This window comes from Hipposideros armiger, unplaced genomic scaffold, assembly GCF_001890085.2.
Source record: "Hipposideros armiger isolate ML-2016 unplaced genomic scaffold, ASM189008v1 scaffold_396, whole genome shotgun sequence".
NCBI classification, from domain to species: Eukaryota; Metazoa; Chordata; class Mammalia; order Chiroptera; family Hipposideridae; genus Hipposideros; species Hipposideros armiger.
In genome coordinates, this window is record NW_017731746.1 from 1,525,406 (window position 1) to 1,548,381 (window position 22,976).

General features: G+C 42.9%; 2 protein-coding genes across 2 annotated transcripts in view; one reads left to right on the forward strand and one right to left on the reverse strand.

Moving 5' to 3' along the window:
* Nucleotides 1-15,390, reverse strand: part of CBL (Cbl proto-oncogene) — an 87,497-nt gene extending 72,107 nt beyond the window's left edge. The window contains exon 1 of the mRNA XM_019663553.1: nucleotides 14,876-15,390. Coding sequence (XP_019519098.1) covers nucleotides 14,876-15,064 — 189 coding nt within the window. The 5' untranslated portion in view covers nucleotides 15,065-15,390. The remainder of the gene's footprint in view (nucleotides 1-14,875) is intronic.
* A 4,900-nt stretch (nucleotides 15,391-20,290) lies between these two features.
* Nucleotides 20,291-22,976, forward strand: part of DRC12 (dynein regulatory complex subunit 12 homolog) — a 5,128-nt gene continuing 2,442 nt past the window's right edge. The window contains 4 exon segments of the mRNA XM_019663578.1: nucleotides 20,291-20,333; nucleotides 21,191-21,256; nucleotides 21,887-21,992; nucleotides 22,508-22,614. Coding sequence (XP_019519123.1) covers nucleotides 20,291-20,333; nucleotides 21,191-21,256; nucleotides 21,887-21,992; nucleotides 22,508-22,614 — 322 coding nt within the window.

Sequence of the window (22,976 nt, forward strand, 5' to 3'; positions counted from 1 at the left end):
TTGGCAGCTCAGCGGCTGCTCAGCTCGGGCTGGACTCGAACCGCTGTTGCTCAGAACTCAAACTCTTGAGCGAGCTCTTAACCAACTGAGCCACTCGGCCGGCCCCTATAAACTTTTTGAAATGTCTAAATGATTCCATTCTATGAATATACCATAACTATCTTAACCATCACCCCCCACTTTGTTTTAACATTTATGTTGTTTTCAAGTCTTTAGTACTGCAAGTATCACTGTGATGAACATCTCTGGGCATTTTCTTATTCTATATATCAGGTTATTTCCTTAGGGATAGATCCCCCCAGAAGTAGAATCATCAGGTCCATCTAGAACAACTGCAAAATTCCCATTTAATGACTACTCATCAGTGACTCTTCAAATGATGAGTGAGACAATATAAAAAATTTAAAGCTAGATGTTTTATTCTCTTTATGCCATTTCCTGAACTATTGAAAAATAGCCCTATATAGAAGTCTAGCAAAAAAAGACAATCTAAATCAACAAAAGAATTTGATATATGAATATTTTTAACAGTATTTTAGGAATTGCTCATCCTAGCAAGTTTTAAGCCAAAAGGGAATGACAGAGCCAAGAAAAAAAGGCTCCACCTCAGAAGACAACTATATTCTAAGTGCAGTAGAGTCAAGAACTCATATTAATAAAACAAATGCAAACAGTCCCCAATGTATAAGAGTTACATTCCAAAACCTCATTTGTAAGTCTGTTGTTTATAATTTGGACTATATTTTTACAGATTACAAGTGTGTATGTGTATATATATATATATATATATATATATATATATATATATATAGTATTAAAATGGTAAGTTCCTGGGTTAGTCCATGGAAGGAGGTAGGGAAGACTGACATTGAAACTAAGAGATCAAGATCTAGTAAAGACTGCGCCGGCCGAGTGGCTCGTTGGTTAAGAGTTGGTTTGGGAGCGCGAGTTCTGAGCAGCAGGGCTGCCGGTTCGGATCCCACATGGACCAGTGATGCTGCGCCCTCTACAGTTAAGATAGTGAACAACAGCTCAACCTGGAGCTGGGCTGCCCTGAGTCGCCAGCAGCGGCGTAGGCTGCAGTGGGGCTGCAGTAAGCTACCGTGAGTGGGCGGCAGCCAGTGTGAGCAGCCATCCAATGGCCTGCAACCGATCTGCCTCAGCTGGGAAGAACACAGTGATCATAATACCAACATGAGCCAGTGAGGCAGTGTCCTCCACAATTAGACTGAAGAACAAAAGGAGAGCAACTTGTCTGTTCCCCTTCCCTGATTCCCCAACGCTGTTCCCCACCCCCAATAAAATCTTTTAAAAAAAAAGATCTAGCAAAGACTATAAGAGGTATATGACTGAAGGTTTTTATTTTCAGAAAAAAACTGAACATGATTTATATAAAGAACCAGGAGAGGAAAAGAGATAAATGAAAAGCTGAGGTTTCTGCCAGACAATGGGAAATAAGATCTACAACATAGCTAGGAACACTAAACACCATTAAAAGGGACACCTCCTTCCTCTAAAACAGGAAGAAAGGGAGTGAGGACAGGTTAAGGCAGAGATAAATTCATAGATAAGGAGGCAATAAGTTAAAGTTATACCTGATGGTTTTGATTTTTCTCAATATAGCCATTCAACAAATATATGTCAGGCACTGGGGCACAGAAGTAGAAAGACAACATCCCTGAATCTGAATCAGGTAATAAACAATAATTTTAAAATAAAGGTCAACAGGAAAAGTATCAGGTTCTATGCAGACACTGAAAATAGAGCAATATAATAAGAAAATGCTGGAAGTCTATGTTAGAATAGTGAATAGGGAAAGCTTTCTGAGGTGAATTTAGGTTAAGAGTTAAAATTACAGGAAGGAGTCAGCCATGCAGACTCATCAGAAGAGTGGCCCAAAAAGAGGGAACAACTAATCCAACAGCCCTAAAGTAGAAACAAGTTTGGATTTGTTTGAGGAACAGAAAAGTCAGTGAGACTAAAATGCAGAGAGCAAAGTGGAGAGGATGACTGAGACAGAGATGTGGAGTAGGCAGGGAATTAACACGGCAACATTATGATGAAGCCTAAAATGTAAGCTTTTAAGTTTCCAATTAAAATTTAGAAGGCCCAATATTTTAATACCTTGATAAGATTGTATCAAACAACCATATTTAAATATCCAGTTTCAGTCATTTACCTTCAGTATATTTCTTAACCTCTAAGCCTCAGTTCTTTTATCTGTAAAAAGGGATAATACCCACCTCATATTAAAAAGTTTATGAAAGGACAGTACAGTTTCCAATAAAGTAGGCGTTTTGTAAGTGTTGGTTCCCCTCCCATTTCTATATTACTTGACGAGGTTTATATGTAAGGGTAGGCAGGAATTATCTATTGAAGACAGAATGGTAGACCTCCATCACCCTTTGATGACTCCCAGAAGCTGACACCATTATTCCTACCATCCTGGCCCTTGCCACAGCTACCTTCCCCATTCTACATGGTCTCTGACTAATTGGTAGCCAAAGAATGAGAAAAGGCAACAGGCCACCCAAGAATAGGGTGACCCACAATCTACAAACGCTACAGTATCAACCCCTTCAAAGATCCCAACCAAGCAGAGCTCCCAACAAAAGTATTTACATTTATATCCAGGGCCACACACACCAACTCATCTATTCTCCTTATTTAAAGGCAAATATATTAACATCACAGAATTCTCGTTAAAATGCAGTATTTGCCTAATTTCTCTGGAAAAATAAGATATACTTCCTTTCAATAACAACAAAAACGAAAACTAAAATTGCTCTGATCTTACATACATTGCCCAACCTATAATATGCAATCCATCAATGTTAATGACAATGAACTGAAAAATGTATCACCCCTCATTACACATCAGATTTACACTATCACAAGTTTAAAAAATGTCTCCAAAACCCTTGATTAATTCGCCTTTTCAAACTAGTACCACATACCTTCCAGGAATATTATCTATCTACCCTTAGAATGTGACCTTGTAAAAGGTCATTTGTAGATTAAATGTCTGCTCTTCTCAAGATCTTTTTAAAATGAATCATCACATGACCAGGGAAATCAGCACTCCACTAACAACTCTGAATCTTCAATACTAACATAGACCATAAAGAAAATAAATGGGTAGGGCTGGCCGAGTGGCTCAACTGGTTAAGAGCATGAGCTCTGAACCACAGGGTCACCAGTTCAATTCCTACATGGGCCAGTGAGCTGCACCCGAGCAGAGCTGCCATTGAGCTGCAAACAGGTGGCAGGATGGCTCTGCTGGTGCGAGCATGTGCTCCTAACAAGGTTGCCAGTTCAGCTCCCGCATGGGATGGTGGGCTATGCCCACCCGCAACTAAGACTGAACATGGCACCTTGAGTTGAGCACCCGCCAGCTGCCAACGGGCAGCCGGATAGCAATTGTACTTGGAGCTGAGCTAGCTGCACCCTCCACAACTAAGATTAAAGGACAACTTCGCTGTTCCCCTTCCCCAATTCCCCAACACTGTTCCCCTTCCCCAATTCCCCAATAAAATCTTTCTTAAAAGAAAATAAATAGGTAAACCTACCCTTCTGATATTAAAGTCTTCTGGAAAGAAAAAATATGCTCTAAATATTTATAACCTCTAGGGAAAAAGTTCCCGAAAGGCTCTATGAATAATTCAAGTCAATAGTTAACAAATATCAAAGGCCTAACAACCCTCCCTATTACTTAGTGAATTTTAAATTGGCAGTCATAGTTAACTATTGCACAAATAAACACTCTGAGCTTTGAAAAATTCACTAAAAATTTTCTGAAAGAAAATATTTTCCGGCCTAGTCGGTCCTCCATTTAACCAACTTTATTTTGCTTTCCAAGTCTTGCAATAGCAAAACTGGCTGCCTTTTGTTTACTTCTGCTGTACATTTACAGCATCACTCAGAACAATGTCAAAAAGAAAAACATGCGTAGCTCTGGCAAACCAACAGTATCCTTGTACAGCTGCCATACGTGTACTCCATCCATAATAGCTTTCTCACTAGCCTACCTCCTCTCTCTTTGCTTCTGCCAAGGTTCAATGGTCAATAGAAAAAAAAACATTGAAAGTGCTATGATCACAATAAAAAGGAATAAAATTATGTTGGAAATTGCTAAATTTTTAAAAAGAGAAAAGAAGCTACAGAGAACTTATTCACATGTTAAAACATGACTAAAATAAGCACTGTGCCTCAAAAACAAGTATTCAGTATGTTGAGCTATGCATAAAATATGTAAAATTTGATTACAGTTTTCAAAGACTCAATATAATTCAAAAGAACAGGAGACATAACGCAAAGGACACCAGAATAGGAGACTGAAGCCCTGGGTTCTAGTCTGATGAATGACATCAATTGGCTACATGACCTTAGGCAAGTTATGCATCTCTCTGGGTCTCAATTTCTGCCTCTATAAATGAAAGAGCAATTAATTTCTAAAGTCTCTTAAGATTTTAATTCCTAAAGTCTTCTTGAAGCTTCAACTCATCAACTCAGAAACTTGAAGAGGTTTAACGGTCTTACAAGTGTAAATATACATGAAGCTTTTGAATGAAAATAACTCATGACTGTTTTTCAAAGAGAAATCAGAAAACTATACTTTTTTTTTTTAAGATTTTTATTGGGGAATTGGGGGGATGGGAACAGTGCTGGGGAATCGGGGGAAGGGGAACAGACAAGTTGCTATCCTTTTGTTCTTCAGTCTAGTTGTCCCTCATATGTGGGATCCGAACCGGGGCCCTCTGGCGTCCCAAGCCAGTTCTTAACCATCGCGCCACTCGGCCAGCCCAAGCTATACTTTTTTTAAAGCAACATATCATCACTAGATAATGGCCCCAAGAAAAAAAGCCTTTTACTTCTAATTACTATTCTCCATTATTGGTTTATCAAAACTCCATTCAGGGACTTGAACAGTAATTCTACCTAACACTTCTCAAATACCACTCAACATTGTTTATTAAAAACACTATGGGGCCAGCCAAGTGGCTCAGTTGGTTAAGAGGTCACTCAAGAGTGTGAGCTCTGAGCAACAGCGGTTCGATGCCTTGCCTGAGCTGAGCTGCTGCTGAGCTGCCAACAGGTGGCAGGATAGCTCAGCTAAAGAAAAAAAAAAAAGACACTATGCCACTTATAACTAATTATCAATCTCATTACTTTCATTTATCACATTAATTGGAAAAAAATACAGCTAATATAGTGTATGAAATTAAATAACTGACATGTGCTGATATCTTAACCATGCAGCTTATATATATGAATTCTATTTTTAAAAGGACAAAATAGGGTCGGCCGAGTGGCGCGTTATTTATTGGCTTGGGACGCCAGCTCTGAGCAGCAGGACCCAGGTTCAGATCCCACATGGGCCAGTGATGCTGTGCCTTCTACAGCTAAGATGGTGAACAACAGCTCGACATGGAGCTGGGCTGCTGTGAGTCCCCGGCAACGGTGTAGGCTGCAGTGAGGCTGCAGTGGGTTGCCGTGAGCTACCGTGAGGAGCCGGCAGCCAGTGTGAGCGGCCATCCAGAAGCCGCCATGAGCTGCCATGAGCCGCCATGAGCAGCAGTCCAATGGCCTGCAACTGATCTGCCTCAGCAGGAAAGAGCGCGATGATCACAATACCAACATGGGTCAGTGAAGCGACGTCCTCCACAACTAGATTCAAGAACAAATAGACACCAACGTGTCTGTTCCCCTTCCCCAATTACCCAAAGCTGTCCCTCCCCCAATTCCTCAATAAAATCTTTAAATAAATAAATAAATAAATAAATAAATAAATAAATAAATAACATCAACAAGCTAGACAAGGGTTGTGAGCGGAAGCAGATTTTTTTGGAGGGCCATGTGCCAATACATAATTTTTAAAACTTTAATGTATGATTCCTTTGACTCCGCACATTTCATTTCTATTGTAAAATAAAATGTAGAAACTGCATAATGAATATAGTTTCTGAAAAATAGTTTCTAATATTAAAAATAAAAAGTAACCTTGAAGATTATCAATATGAATATATTAAAAAAATATATATCCATACCATAAAATCTTATAGTCCTTTAAAAAAAATTCAATAAGACCTATAAGTGGTTTAAACTTGAAAAGAATCTCTAATGTAGCAAATTTTTAAAAAGAAAAAATTCTAACACCAATTTTGTTTAAAAATATCTCACTTTTGCTTAAAAATCTGTAATTTTATGTGTGTATTACTTTTAAAATGTAAGAACATAATAACTAAAATCTTAAACAGAAATAGGATCCTTTATTGCCATTACTAAAAAAAATTTTAAAAACTGTCAAGCTTATCTAAAATAAAAGCAACTGTGATATGGAGCCCTGCTACTACTTCAAGTGTGGTCTCAGGACAGCTGCACTGACTTCACCTGGGAGCTAGCTGAGAGTGCAGAATCTCAGACCCCACCCCAGACCTACACAGACTGTACATTTTAAATCCCTGATGATGTGAATTCATTTTGAAGTCTAAGAAACACTGGTTTATAAGAAATCACTCAACAAAATCTGAATACCAGTTCAAGATCCACATTAAAAAAAAAGTACAGCTGGGTGACTCAGACATGTTACTTAATCTCTCTGAATCTGTTTCATTCTCATAAGTCACATTATTTGAGATTTTTTATGTATCAGATGTCAAATTGTAAACTGCTCTACAATACTATAACGAATGATTAGAACTTAGTTATCAGTCTTAGTAAATGCTAAGAAGTCAACAACTTAACCAAGTCAATAAATCTTTCAAAGGCAATGCTGTCCATCCAACCTTCTCAGAAGTCACTTAAGGAAAAGGATAAGGACTGGAGGGATGAACCTCAAACTGTAGACAGTAGTTACCTCTGAAGAGGGTAACAATTTGGGAGTATGAGAGTAAAAGCAGACTTTTATATTTTGTTCTATATATTTTATGATTCTTAAATTTATTTTATTTATTTTTTTTTTTACAAAGAATGCTACACTGATGTCCTGCTATTCAAAACGGGTCTAGGAAAGAAAGGCAGGATTTAGGATCCCATCCCACTCACTGAAGTACCAATGAGTTGGCCCAATTTTAAGACCTCTCCATGGCTGATCCCAGAGCCAGAGGGAAGGGAGCAGCAGTCAGTGGTGGTTACAAGAAGGTGCCCAAGCAGCAGAGTCTACTATGCAAGACACCATCCATCCCAAAAGCTGCAGAGAGAAGACCCAGACTCACTGAGTTCTTCTAAGGGAACCATGTGAGCTTCTATGGTAGAAGCACTGCATCTCCCCAGGGCTTGGATTCCCAGGGGGTGTGTGCACCACCAATGCCATCATAAGCACCCCTTCCCCCTCCTCCTTTTGGAATCTGTTGCAGGAAAGAACATTGTGGGGACAGAGCTGAGCTGGCTTCCAGGGCTCCTGGTTGACTACTCCCACCTATTTCCTTCCAGCACAAAATGTGCTAATCATAAAAACATTTCACAATGACTTCCTTGTTAATCCCCCTCTTCTAACAAACCTAATGTAGATCAGAACTAACAATTTCATTGGAAAATGTGGTTGAAATTTAGGCTCAGTTTCCAAACTAATACTTAGTCCATTTTTTCTTGTAATGCTCTAGATTAATCATTAGGGAAATAATTTTTCATTGTATAAACGTTATTGTATGTTTGAATATAACAGAAACTCTGCTGAAAGTGAAGAGTCAGGGACCAATGTGTTCATGACTTATCAGGTTCATTATATGTATACTGCTAACAACATAATAAAAACAGGTTTTGCTATATAGCAAGTCACCAAAAACTTCAACCAAAGTCACAAATTGAACAGATTATCTTCTTCCCTGACCTAATGCTACTTTTATTCTATATACTTTTCAAAATTTCTATCATGCTCAATTGAGTTCATGTTTCATAAGGAATTATGAAGAATTTTATATCCTTTGGGGGAGTTCTTAATAGGCATAAAAACAACATGTCATGTTTTACAATGACTATATATTACCTTTATAACCAAAAAGGTTAAAATTACTTTTAGTAAATGTTACTTCAATTAAGCACTAAAAATAAAATAATAAAAAAAAGATTCCCTACCTGACGCCCCTAATTAATTATATAGGAAATGAGGGAATGTGTTTTTATCCCACTTCACTTTGGTAAATGTTTGCACTTTATGCAAGTACTATGTATTAGGCACAGGAACTAAAGTTACACAAAGCCTTGGTCCTGAGGAGCTCTAGTGGGGGAAGAGAGAGATGAAATAAAAATATAAATGCTATCATAGATAACTTGAATTAACTATAATGGGAAAATAATGTGTACAAGCCTCTATGATCATATAACCAGTATACATATATATATTTTTTTTAATTGGGGAATTGGGGGAGGCGAACAGTGTTTGGGAATTGGGGAGGGGGACCAGCCAAGTTGTTGTTCTTCAATCTTAGTTGTGGAGGACACCAGTCGCCATCTGGGTGCCTGTCGGCAGCTCATGGCCTCTAAGCTCAAGGTGGAGTGTTACAATCTTAGTTGCAGGTGGGCGTAGCCACCATTCCATGCAGGAGTCGAACTGGCAGCCTTGTTGTTAAGAGCACATGCTCTAGGGCCGGCCGAGTGGCGCGATGGTTAAGAACTGCCTTGGGATGCCAGAGGGCCCCGGTTCGGATCCCACATATGAGGGCCAGTGACACTGCCCTCCACAGCTGAGATGCTGAACAACAGCTCAACCTGGAGCTGGGCAGCCGTGAGTCGCCGGCGACGGCAGAGGCTGCAGCCCCCGTGGCAGTGGGTTGCCATGGGCTGCCGTGTGTAGCCAGCAGCCAGCGTGAGCGGCCATCAGCCGCAGTGAGTGGCCGTCCAGAAGCCGGTGTCTAATCTGCCTCGCCCAGGAACAGCGCAATGATGGTGCCAACTTGGGCCAGTGAAGCAACGTCCTCCACAACTAGACTGAAGAACAAAAACGACAGCAACTTGTCTGTTCCCCTTCCCCCAATTCCCCAGCACTGTTCCCATCCCCCCCATTCCCCAATAAAAATCTTAAAAAAAAAAAAAAAAAGAGCACATGCTCTATCCACTGAGTCATCCGGATGGCGGCTCAGCTCAGGGTGCCGAGTTCCGTCTTAGTTGCGGACGGGCATAGCCCACCATCAAACTTGTTGTTAGGAGCACGTGCTCTCACCAGCTGAGCCATCCTGCCACCTGTTGGCAGCTCAGTAGCAGCTCAGCTCAGGCGCAGCTCACTGGCCCACGTGGAAATCGAACCAGCAGCCCTGTTGCTTAGAGCTCATGCTCTGAAGCTAACTCTTAACCAACTGAGCCACTCGGCCGGCCAACCAGTATACATAATTTGAAGAGAAACAAACCTTTAACTTAAAAGTAGATAACAGGGGCTGGTGGATGGCTCAGTTGGTTAGAGCATATGCTCTGAGCAACTGGGTTGCCAGTTCAATTCCCACATGGGCCAGTAAGCTGCGCCCTCCGCAACTACATTGAAGACAGTGACTTGAGCTGAGCAGCAGCTGAGCTGCCAGTGGGCAGCCGGATTACTCAGTTGGTTAGAGCACGCACTCTCAACAACAAGGTTGCCGGTTCAACTCCTACATGGGATGGTGGGCTGCGCCCCCTGTAACTAGATTGAAAACGGCGACTGGACTTGGAGCTGATGGGTCCTGGAAAACACACATTGTTCCTCAAAAAAACACTGTTCCCCAATAAAGTTTAAAAAATAATTTTTTAAGTAGATAACAGATATTTCATTAAACAGTACTAGTTAGACACTATCTTAATAACATTCACGAGAATGTCTACTTTGCATGAGTGTGTGACTGGCAGGGTGTGTGGGGGTTATGTGTGTAATGCTGTTGTATACCTACCTAAGTCACTTTCTGAATAAATGACTTTTGTTATTGAGACTTTGTTGCATATATCTGAGAAGGTTCTGTATGGAGAAAATAACTAAACCTTAGGAGGTGGATAATCCTGGATTCCAAGTCAGACTCCACTATTAACTAAGTTACATACACTCTCTGAGCCTATCTTCATCTATAAAACAAGGATGATACCACCTAAGGGCTACTGAAAGAAATAAGTCAGTTTAATGTAATTAATATTGATTGCCACCCCATACTTTTCCTTTCAGTAATTCCTTTGGGACACACAAAGCAATTTAACAAGTATGTACAAAGCACTTTCTATTGTGTAAGACCTCAAGACTGGACACTGCAGGAGATAAGCAGATTATAGTTGCTGTCCTCATGGAGTTTATAATCTTGAGAGGTTAAGATAAACAGAAGGAATATGTACACAATGTTTAAACTTAAGAGATTCCCTTATCACTTTGTACATACTTACATAGTCATTTATCACTATAATGTAATCTCCTGGAGTATAAGAATTTACACCTAGTACTATGCTTGGGATTTAGTGAGTATGCAAACAGAAGAAAAAAGGTAAGAAGGAAGAGAAAAAGTAAAGCAGTCCAATGAAATATACTGATTCATAAATTCTATTAAGCGCATCTTACTTCTAAAATGTAGGAAGTTAATTCAAGGTGCTTTTGGGCAGGGGTGGGGGGAGACAGTGCAAAAAGAAGAAGGTAGCAGAAGGAAGAAAGATCACCTTTTGAAAACACTTTTTTTAACTCATGCTTTAAGGGTAAGAATTTTCCAATAAATTATATCCCATTAAAAAAATCAACACCCTAACGTTTTAATGATGTAAGCTAATTTAAAATAAAAACATAGTGGGCCGGCCGAGTGGCGCGATGGTTAAGAACTCGCTTGGGATGCCAGAGGGCCCCGGTTCGGATCCCACATGTGAGGGCCAGTGACACTGCCCTCCACAGCTAAGATGCTGAACAACAGCTCAACCTGGAGCTGGGCTGCCATGAGTCGCCGGCGACGGCGTGGGCTGCAGTCCCTGTGGCAGTGGATTGCAATGGGCTACCGTGTGTGGCCAGCAGCCAGCGTGAGCGGCCAGCAGCCGCAGTGAGCGGCCGTCCAGATGCCGGCGACTGATCTGCCTCGCCAGAGAAGAGCGCAATGATGGTGCCCACTTGGGCCAGTGAAGCAACGTCCTCCACAACTAGATTGAAGAACAAAACGACAGCAACTTGCCTGTTCCCCTTTCCCCAATTCCCCAGCACTGTTCCCATCCCCCCAATTCCCCAATAAAAATCTTTAAAAAAAAAAATAAAATAAAAAAATAAAAACATAGTATAAACCTAAAATACTGCCAGCATGATGCCCTACTTCAGAAATTGGGAAACTACTGCCTGCAGCTTTTTTTGTACACCTGCAAGCTAAGAATGGTTTTCACATTTTTTAATGCGTTGTAAAAACAACAAAGAATACAGGACTGACTATGTGGCCAGCAAAGCCTAAAATATTTACTATCTGTCCATTGACAAAAGTTTGCCACCTCCTGCTCTACTTCGTAATGAAATTTTGAGTCTCTCATTAAACTAAATACCTTAATTCTTCCAAATTTAAATTTACGTCAATTTATATGATTACTCTCTCAGCCTCCTGCCCAGTTGTCTCTTAACTTACTAGTCACTATCTTCACATACAAGTATTCACACAAATATTAATTACAATATACATACTGGGATACTTAAAAAAAGAAACTAGAGGCTGAGCATGTCTTTAATTTAATAACAAGTGTCCTAGCACAAGCATTTTTCCAACTATGAGTTTAAATCCCACAATAGATTAGTAAATGGAGCCTATAAATGGATTAATAAATTAGGCCTATATTGACCAGAACCCCATGACTTATACCAATTTCTCCATCTGCATACATCCAATATTGCAGGATCAATCAATAAACTGATTAATAACAGACTGGAATAATACTCATCTAGCTTCAATGACAAGGATAAAACAGGTATGAGATGGTGACTTAGAACTAAGTTCAATACATGTGTGAAAACGTGTGATTTAACGGTAAGTTCTTCACCACTTATACCATATGCAATCAAGAAGGATTAGTGACACATTTAAGACTTTCAACAATAAAAACAGTGTAAAAAGAGAACATCTATGCTCAAAACATCAAGAGTAAGAGCTGTGCAATCTTGGGGCGGCAGGTTAGCTCAGTTGGTTAGAACACAGTGCTCATAATATCAAAGTTGCCGGTTTGATCCCCACATGGACCACTGAGTTGCGCCCTCCACAACTAGATTGAAACAACTACTTACTTGACTTGGAGCTGATGGCTCCTGGAAAAACACACTGTTCCCTAATAAAAATTTTAAAAATAAAATAAAAAAATAAAAGAGACTGTGCAATGTAACAACACTACAGAAGTATTCAGAAAATCTGGAAAACAGTAATGAACCTATCAGACGCATACATCAGAAAGAACTAAGTTTTCATTTCAGCCCAACTAGTAATGTGATATGGAGCACTAAAAATTATCTTCCAATACAAACAACGCAAGAAAACATCCCTCTCCCCATACTAGAATGGAAAAGTTAGCCTACTTTCCTTGAAACTATCAACATCTCAAAAGCATTTTCATTCAAAACTGAGTCCTCTTTATTCTTCCCAAATAATTAAACATTCTGCAGAAGAAATAAAAATTCAATACACATACTTTAAAGAGATGAAGGAATGAGACTTAAGGAGAGATCTTAGACTACCTAACAGAGGCTCGAAAGTCTGACAAAAAGTTTATTATTTTTAAGGAGAGGTCTCTAATCAATACAATTTTGATACATTACATAAACATGTTTTATATGAGAAACTAACTAAAAATGAGAAAATTTTTTTTCTATTCCAGAAGAACCTTTCTAGTCCCCTAACTGTAAATCCCTAAAATGCAAACCCACAAACTTCAGATTTTGAACACATTCGATATTTTTTAAAAAGATGTCAAAGCGCTTAAAGTCTCCTTTACATGGCTTTCTGTAACAGTTTTACTACAATTTCTAATAATGAAATGAGCACTACAACACCAATATAATCAACATATAAATAATTCTATCATTAATTACAATACTAATAATTTAATATGAGAAAAGCCAGCCCTGAAAAAAATGGCTTTGAAACCACTGGTATGCACTACAGAAGTGTTAATTCACACACAGGACTTATTAAGCATTTATATAGCACACTTATATTTGCCAAGTGCTTCATAATCATTTTTATTAGCAGTTTCTAATCCAAAACAATCCATGAAGAACTTTACAGGGCCGGCCGAGTGGCACGTTGGTTAAGAGTTGGCTTTGGATGCCAGCTCTGAGCAGCAGCCCAGTTCGGATCCCACATCAGGACCAGTGATGCTGCGCCCTCTACAACTAAGATAGTGAACAGCTCAACCTGGAGCTGGGCTGCTGTGAGTCGCGGCTGACGGCATAGACTGCAGCCCCTGTTGCAGTGGGCTGCCCTAAGCTACAGTGAGTGGCTGGCAGCCGGTGTGAGCTGCCGTGAACGGCATCCAATGGCCAGCGACCAACTGCCTCGCCCAGGAAGAGCGCAATGATCACAATACCAACATGAGCCAGTGAAGCTATGTCCTCCACAACTAGACTTAAGAACAAAAAGACAGCAACTTGTCTGTTGCCCTTCCCTGATTCCCCAACACTGTTCCCCTCCCCCAATTCCCCAATAAAATCTTAAAAAAAGAAATTTACAGAACAGGAATCTCGGACCAGAGAGTAACCCCCCAAAACTAATTTTGCTCTGGAGGAAATCACACCATTCTCTTACAAAATATGCCAGATCTTTCTAATCACTTTTCATCCACAGTATGAATTTTGCAAGAATAAGTTATTAATAATGTGAAAAATATCAAGGAAATACTGTATTGAATCTCTGGAACAAATCATTAGGCTGCTTAAACACTTTTAAGTACTTGGAACTAACTACTATATTTCATGATACAGGCATAAGTACCTCCAAAGAAGTAAAATTCACCCAAGTGCCAAACTTAAAGTGGCTAAATATACAGACGTTATTTTTCATACTTGCTAAAAAAATTTTTTTTAAGGTAATCAAAGAAGCTCATCCAAGCTTAAAGTCAGGTCCTGTAACAAGGAGGCAGATCTGCTACGAAAACTAGAGCCCAGCTAAAAGCAGTGTGTTACTCTAATGAGGAAGTTCTGGAAGAAGTCAGAATCTGCTGCTTAGCATGCTCGGTCAATACATCTTTCCGAAGATAATGGTTCTAACCAGAACTTGTGGTTTAATCAGTGCATATCTGCGCACCAGCAATGGATCACTGTTTTGGAGAATATAAACTTGAGCTAGTGTTAAATGTGGAGGAAAGTTCCTTCCTTGATCCATTTACACATCCTTATTTCTTTTATCTTGGTGTTACATGTTAATGAAAAAAAAAAATGAAGATCACCCAGAGCAGTTTGCCTGGGGAGTGGTCCTGACCCCAGGTGTCTCTATCAGAGCCCAAAAACGTAATTTAATTCACTAGTCAGAGCTCAACTTCTCATACAACTAACAGCCCTAGCCGGTAAATCAAACCACTCTTCCTCAACCCCCGCCTCCTATCTCCTGGGGCCAATTCCGTGACCCACATCCCTATACCCTGCACAGAGCCCCAAACTTCGCAAACCCCTTAACACTTCCGCCCGGGTGACTTCCCAGTTAACCTTCACCCCAGCCCCCACCTCATCTTTGTCTAGCTACCCCAAAAAGCACCTCAAAGTTCCCCCACTCGTAACCGCCTCAGCCCTTCCCCCACCGCCGATTCCCATCTTCCCGGTCTCTTCCCCACCCCCATAACCCCCATCCCTGAGCCCCGTCACCTCAGCTCCTCTCTTCCCCAACCTCGCATGACACGTCCCCTCCCCCAGCTTCCTCTGTCCCTTCCTTCCCCTCCCTCTGCCCCTCCGCCCACGCCCACCCCAGCTCCCGCGGATGCTTCGCAGGCCTATCACCTTGTCCATGAGCTTCCAGCACTTCTCCACCATCTTCTTGTCCACGGTCCCCGGCGGGTGGGGGCTGAGGTGGTGGTGGTGGTGGTGGTGCGGCTGGAAAGCGTCCTTCATGAGCCCGATCAGGCCGCCCGAGCCCCCGGACCCACCGCCGCCCCCGGCCCCTGAGCTCTTTTTCACGTTACCGGCCATGGCCCGGGGGAGCGTTGGGGGTCCAGCCGCTCCGCCGGCTCCGCTCCGTTGCAAGCGAGGGAAAGGAGGGCGTGAAGGAGGGGCCTCACCCAGCCACCGCCACCGCCGCCGGCTGTCGGGGCGTAGGGAGGGGCGGCCGCGAGGAGGGGAGTGGGCGGCGCCGGGAGCGCGAGTCCGCGCGGGCGCGCCCCTTCAGAGAGCACGAGCCCGGGGACGGGAGGAGCTTGCCAACCTCGGGGAAGCGGGCTGCCTAGTCCCCACAGGGTAGTGTCCCCTCCTGAGCGACCCCCACCAAAGCCACAATCTCCCCGAAAGCCGAGGCCAAGTTTCCGCGCCGCTTCTCCCGCCCCTGCCTTCGGGGGCGGGCCGGGGCGGAGCCAAGCGGAACCTTCGCGCCTGCGCCCTCTGTTGGAGAAACGGGACGATGAAGGGGCGGATCTAACGTGGAGTCTGCGCACTAGGCAGAAGCCGAGCCTTCCATGTTCCTTGTGGGTTTTAGGTTGGCGCTCATTGAGTGGGTCGTTGGGATATTTAAGACAGGTAGCCGTGGAAAGAACCTTAACGTCAAGTCTTTTCCTTACTCCTGACAAAGGAGGAAATTGAGCTTAAAGTTATTTGCTTTCTCACATTGTGGGAGTAAAAAGGAAGTTATTTCCCTGCCCCCTGGGGGGGGTATGTGTGTGGGGTGTGGGTGTGGGGGTGTGGGTGTGGGTGTGTTTTAAGGACTTTATTGGGGAACAGTGTACACACATACACACAGCCCCCGTGTTTTAAACTCCCCATTAAGTCTGGACCAAGGACAGGAAATGTGAATGCTGCAGGTTGTTCAAACCTGATTAGACCCTCCAGAAAGGCTTGAAACACTCGGGATGCAAGCGCTTCTTCCAGACCCTTTGACCTCTAAAAACAAAACACTTCCCTGTTTTTGGCTTCTGAACACCAGTTCCTTTTCTGGGAATTGAATATGTACTTAAGATTCTCCTGCTCAGCGCACTGCACCGCATCAGGCCCTGACCACAGAAATAGCTGTGAGCCCTGGCCAGAGGAGTACTCCACTGCTTGCATCGAACCAAATGCGGTTCCCAGTCACTTCCACTTCTCAAAGAGTTCCGTTGGAAGAAAAAGGAACTTCCCTACCAAAGAAGGAAGTGCCCTGCCCTAATTTGCTAATTCTGAGCCTCAGCTTTGGGAGCCTGCAGGCCCTGGTGTGTCAATAAGCACTCAGTTGGGCCTTAGATCCCCCCACAAAGCCCTTGACTGATTAGGGAATTAAGCTTATCAAGTACTCCTGTAAGAGGGGGAAAAATATGTCTGAACTCAAGGACCCTTCAGCCAGACATCCTGGTTTTGCAATTCAGTGGCCTTTACAATTGATTATGGAGTCAACATTATCATTTCTTATCAGTAGAATTTCCTCCTTTAATCAGTTCCTACCTAGAGTTATGACAGTATCCAAAGGGAAAATATAGGCAAAGCTCTTAGATAATGGGCAAAACTTAACATCCCTAGTGCCACTGCCATAGTTGCAGGCCCTTCTTTTCTCTCCCCTTGTCTATTGAAACCTTTTCCGCATTGGTTGTCCTGCTGCCTCCAATCTATCCTGGCACCAGACTTGTCAGTCTTCCTAAAATATGGTTCTGACAGCATCACATAAAAACTTTAAACACTTCCCATTCCTCCTGAATGAAGTTAAGAGTCATGATCTAATTCCAAACTACCTTGCAGTCTTATACTATTCCAATACATATATCCTATGCTGGGTGTTTCATCAAGTCTCAAAATACCACAATACTTTCTTTTTTCATAACTATTACTCAGGTAATTTTCTGTGCCCTAAAGTGTACTACTAAAATCCAATCCTGTCTTCCAAACTCAATCCAAATATTATCCTCCTTACCAGACTCTCTAGCTAGAAATAAGCCTTCCCACCTCTAAATTTCCATAACCATTTATTTCTTACACATACCACATATTAATTTATGCTACACCATCTTATCAACTTTGCTCTTCCGCAGTACCTAAAACAGTATAGGTACACAAAGGTATTTTTTCCCCTCATAATCAAATCCTAGATTTAGTCGAATATAGGTAAGAAATTAACCCTTGGAACTGAACTTGTCTACGTCATCTACACATCATGGTTTAAGGCTTCCAATTTGTATTATCTTCAGTACAGTCTGTGTAGAGTGGAATTGTATAATTTGTGCTTTGTTTCTGCTGCAGTAAACCATATTCCACAATGACCTAGCTCTCAAATCTGAATAAAGCATAGAGAGTGACCCTTCTCTATATCTCTTCAAAACTCACAGATGTGATCCTATTCAAAGGAAGACAGAGTTCTGCTGAAATGATCTTTCTTATTTTCACTTCTAAACTGAGTTAATAAAAAAAAAAAAAGGAAAGATTGACCTTTTTTCACAATTTTTACTGGGCTTGTTTTTCAAAATGTACTAGAGATAGGATTGGCTTGTTGATCACAATGTCATTCTCATTCCTGAGTTATTCTAGAGCTAACTCAGTTTGTATCACATCATGTGACGTGTGGCACTTTTCTTATTCTGTTTCACCTTCACCCCAAACCACATCCTCATTCTGCACCTGAAAGTCGGTTGACTGTACATATTTGAAAAATAAATGCTCTTCTGAGGCACGATATGTTGTTTGTATTCAGTCATCTCTGTCCTCAATATGTCATTCTATGCATTAGCATAATAGAGACACTAATCATTTCATGGAAAACATCCCCAAACAGACTTCTAGCTGAGGAAAAGGACTAGGACAGGAACCTCTACTGCATTCCTAAACAGAGAGAGAGGGTTTTGGGGGAAGAATAAATAAAAAACATACTTCAAGATTAGAAGAAAAGTATTCTCCATATTTGGAAAATGTGATGGTTATCTGAGGTACAGGCACTGTAAGCACCTGGAAGGGCCAGCCTGGTTCTTCTCTTTTTTTTTTTTTTTTTTAATTTTACTGGGGAATTGGGTGAGGGGAATAGTGTTGGGGAATTGGGGCGGGGGACCAGCAAAGTTGTTGTCCTTCAATCTTAGTTGTGGAGGGCACCAGTCGCCATCTGGCTGCCCATTGGCAGCTCATGGCCTCTAAGATCAAGGTGCTGTGTTACAATCTTAGTTGTGGGATCACATGTGGGAGTCGAACCAACAGCCTTGTTGTTAAGAGCGCACACTCTATCCACTGAGCCATCCGGGCAGCAGCTCAGCTCAAGGTGCCATGTTCAGTCTTAGTTGCGGGTGGGCATAGCCCACCATTGAACAGGCAATCTTGTTGTTACACCAGCTGAGCCATCCTGCCACCTGTTGGCAGCTCAGCGACAGCTCAGTGACAGCACAGCATCACTGGCCCATGTGGGAATCAAACCAGGAGCCCTGTTGTTCAGAACTCGCGCTCTTAAGTAAACTCTTCACCAACTGAGCCACTCGGCCAACCCGGAAGGATTTTTTTACTCCCAGATCTCATATCTATTTCTTCAGATCTGCTCTGACAATAGGCAATAAGGCAATTGATGAAAAATGTTGAGGGGGACAGAGATAGAAATAACTAAAGAAAGACTCTGCAATTCCCTTAGTCCAAAAGAGGAAGAGTCCTGAAGTTTCTGCTGTTTTCATTCTAGTGAGTAAGGTGTCCAGAGATCCAAGAGGCAGACAGATGACAAGGCTCCCCATAGCACAGGGCCAGAGGGATGGTGGAGGCTGCCCAACAAGGACAAGTCATTCATCATACTACCTTCCCCAAATTTGTTTTTCCAACCACCCATGACTCCGGCAAGATGCTAGGAAGTATCTCCAAGAAAGAGGCACTTCCAACCTTGCTCCATAAATAATTTAAATAGAAAAATTTAAGAGACTCCAGAGGTCAAACAAGTCCACTAGAGGGAGTCTCAACTAACTCAATACTACCCAGAGCCAAAGGAGTTTCTCAGCAACTGCCTAAAAATCAACCACATAAGGGAATAGGGGAACAGAGGCAACAAATTAAATCACCATGAGAGAAAATAGCCCTGTAAATACCCAATTAAAACCCCGGCCTTTCAGGATTTATAAAATCAAAATTTTAAATACAAGGAAACTGAGGCTGAGCAAAGTTAAATGGTTTGCCCAAGTTTACATATCCAGAGTGGGGACTAGAACTCACAGTTCTTGTCTCTAACCAGTGCCCTTATCTTCTACTTTTGCATCCCTCTAAATTAGCACCCTAGAGTCCGTGGGTCTACCTCTCCTCTGTGTCTCATTTCTCTGAAGTGGGAAACTCTCAACTACCTTCTCCGGCATTTCTTTCCCTCACAACCCATTGAATGCCTTCCTAAAGGGTGTCTTCAGTTTTAAGCCTAATAGTGTCATTTTGATGATGAGATCTAGGGATGTAAATTGCCCCAAATGGCTACAGTCAGTTCTATTTCTCTGTATCAACGTAACAGCATTGTTTCAGATGTGTAAATCTGTCATGTGTAAATCTGTCATTTGTAAATCTCCAAATTGCAGGCAGTGCTACATGGAAGTGAATCATAGCTAATGGGCTCCAAAGCCCTTTCTCCTCAAACTACACTTGGATTTGGGGATAAGGAAAGAATTGACCCTCTGGGACCTTGGTGTTTTAAGCTTTGTATTTAGCCCATTCCACCTTCCTATGAACTCTGTTTTTCCCAGTTGCCTGGACAACATGCTGTCTCTGGAAACCCTACCTTCCAGTTCTCAGTCCTGCCCCCAAAGAAAATTTGCCACCCTGGATTGGCTCCCAGAACCCAGTTTCCTTCTCAGGCTCCTAGCTAGTTGGGCTTTTTCTCTGCCCCTCCCCATGAGTGGGTCACTCCACTGGGAGACAGACATAACAGAGGCAAGAGGGAGTCCTATAGGTAGGAGGAGTCAGGGTAAGGATGATGGAAAAAAGGAAGGGACCAGGCACTGAGATTCATTTTCTCCAAAAGAGGGTTGAGAGAAGTGATTTCTGTACACAGACATTCAATAATAGACATAAACAGCTCTATCCTCTCTACTGACCCCAGGCTTGCCTAAGTTTCCAAGACGACCAAGAATGGGAAGCTTCTGGAAAGTATAAGAGACAGACTTGGAGACTAGAACTCTAACTCTCCTGGGATTCCTGGCACAATCTAGGGATCAGGAAAGCATCCTCATGTCCAGACCTAAATACAAATCCCCTCCCTCCCCCAGGACCATAAGGAGATGCCACTTAAATCCGAAGAAAAAAAGGATGAAAGCTGAGGCACAGAAGAAGAAAAAGAATGCAGGTGCTGGTGAGTCAGTGTGGGTGGAGGTAGGTACCCCCTGCTTCTCCATGCTCTGGCTCAGAGACCAAGCAGAGGTACTCCAGAGAGAATTCAGACCTCTGCATGACACAAAGGGAGAGGCGCTTTCTTGACTCTCTCCTTTCATCTCCTCGAAACAAGATTTCATGGAACTGGGAAAGTGGGAAAATTGACACCCACTCCTCCCTTGAACTTCTTTTGGCTCCATGCCTTCCTCATATGTTCATTACACACACACACACACACACATACACACACACACATATATATACTTTTTTTTTTAAAGATTTTATTGGGGATTTAGGGGAGGGAACAGCGTTGGGGAATCGGGGAAGGGGAACAGACAAGTTGTTGTCCTTTTGTTCTTCAGTCTAGTTGTGGAGAATGTCATTTCACTGGCCCGTGTTGATATTGTGATCATTACACTCTTCCCGGCTGAGGCAGTCGGTCACTGCCCATTGGGCGGCCACTCACGGCATCTCACAGTAGCCCAGCTCCAGGTCAAGCTATTATTCACCATCTTAGCTGTAGAGGGCGCAGTCACTGGCCCGTGTTTGGATCCGAATGGGGGCCCTGCTGCTCAGAGCTGGCCCTCCCAAGCCAACTCAACCAATGAGCCACTCGGCCGGCCCCTCATTACACATATTTTGAGTACCTACTATATGTTGGACTTGGACAGTGAGGACAGCGTGGTGAATTCAGTGACTCTGTCATAGAGATCCCTCATTTAGTGGTCCTCAGGTCTCCTGCAGGAAGAAAGTCTAGAGTGTGGGATGAGAATGGGAGGGGAATAAGGAAGGCTGAGATCATGATAAGCTGAGGCTCTGCCAGCTTGGCCAGGGCAGATGTGGAGACTGAATCCATGCACAGGCTGACAGTGTTGGAAAATGAGTTGCTCCGAGACCACTTGGGTAAGAAAGATGGAAGCTCTGGGGGCAATGAAGGTGGGCCAATCGGTCATTTCTGAATCCTTGGGGGCTTGGAGGGTTGGAGCTATGGTGGGGGGCTGAGCTGATCTCTAACCATCTCCTAGTGCAGCGATTCTCAACCTGTGGGTCGCAACCCCTTTGGGAGTCGAACGACCCTTTCACAGGGGTCGCCTAAGACCATCGGAAAACAAAAAGATACTTACATTACGATTCATAACAGTAGCAAAATTACAGTTATAGAGTAGCAACGAAAATAATTTTATGGTTGGGGGTCACCACAACATGAGGAACTGTATTAAGGGGTCGCGGCATTAGGAAGGTTGAGAACCACTGTGGACCTAGTGGAAAAAGATTGTCATGAGTTGAGATTGTTAGGAAGGTGTGGGCAGTGAGAGCTGATGAGCCAGGATACAGAGGAAGTTTTTGCTTCTTAGTAATGAACAGCCCGTGAGATTCTGGGGCCTGGGGAAAAGGGGGTGGGCCAGAATGAGAATGAGAGGCTGGAAGCCTGCCACCAGGTTTCCAGAGGTGGGCAGAGTCTATCAAGTTCATGGGGGCTGATTAAGCGGGGTCCTCAGCCAGTCCTGAGAGCTGCTCTGGCACTGTTTACAGCTCTGCAGAGAGGTGAGGCCCACCGAGCCAAGGCTTCTGAAGACAAGATGAAGCAGAAGTTGCAAGGGTTGGAGGCTGAACTGGAGGGGTCCCAAAATGAAGGGATATATGCAGATATGTGGTCCATCAGGTAGGTAGGTAGAAGACAGGGACCTGGAAGAGGATACCAAGAGGGCCAGAGGATGCAAGGAAAGAAAACAAGGACTTTTATCTGCCATGTCTAGTCTCAGCCTTCCCGGCACAGTGCAAATCAGGCAGGAACCTGAAGGAAGGAAAGAAAGGCCTCTAGGATTCTGGGCAGGGGCCTTCTAGGATGCCTGATGCCATGTTGTTGATGCTTTCTGTGTTACAAAATGGAGCCATAGCTTTGATCTCATTCATCCCATGGGAGTGAATAGGGAGAAGGGCTACAATCCCCACCCTGAGCTGGCATGAGGGAAGGGGGTCCGGTTTCCTAGCTCTTCCCCAGGTTTTCAGGGTCTCCCAGCTTCTCAGAATCACCACAAGAATCAAGAAGGCCTTTGTCCTTCTATCCCACTGGACCAGGAAGAGCCCTACACACCCACAACTTCCCTTCTTTTTTCTGCTGCTCCATCCCCACGTGGGTCCCAGGCCATCCACTGCCCCCACCACAGAGATGAATTGTCAGTGCCAGGCCCTGCAAGAGGAGATGAAGACCCGCAGCAGACAGCTGGAGCAAGAAGTGATGGGCCACCATGAGCAGCTAGGTAGGCTCCCCACCCTTTGAACCCTTTTTCTCTGAGGATCACTGAGGAGGTCCCTCCTGAGGGGGTGGAATGAAAATGGTCCTTCTCTAGAAGACTGCAATCTAGGCTGTCATATCACTTTCCCCACTGACAATCCCACCACTGAGGATTGGAACAGAGGATTCAGGATGGCAAAAATCTTAAGTTATCTTAAGATTAAAAGAAGATCTTAAGTAAAGAAGTCTCTCACCCATTTCCCCTTCTCAATAGTCTCTCCAAATCCAGTTCTTTTTTTTTTTAAAGATTTTTATTGGGGAATTGGGGGAATGGGAACAGCGCTGGGGAATTGGGGGAAGGGGAACAGACAAGTTGCTGTCATTTTG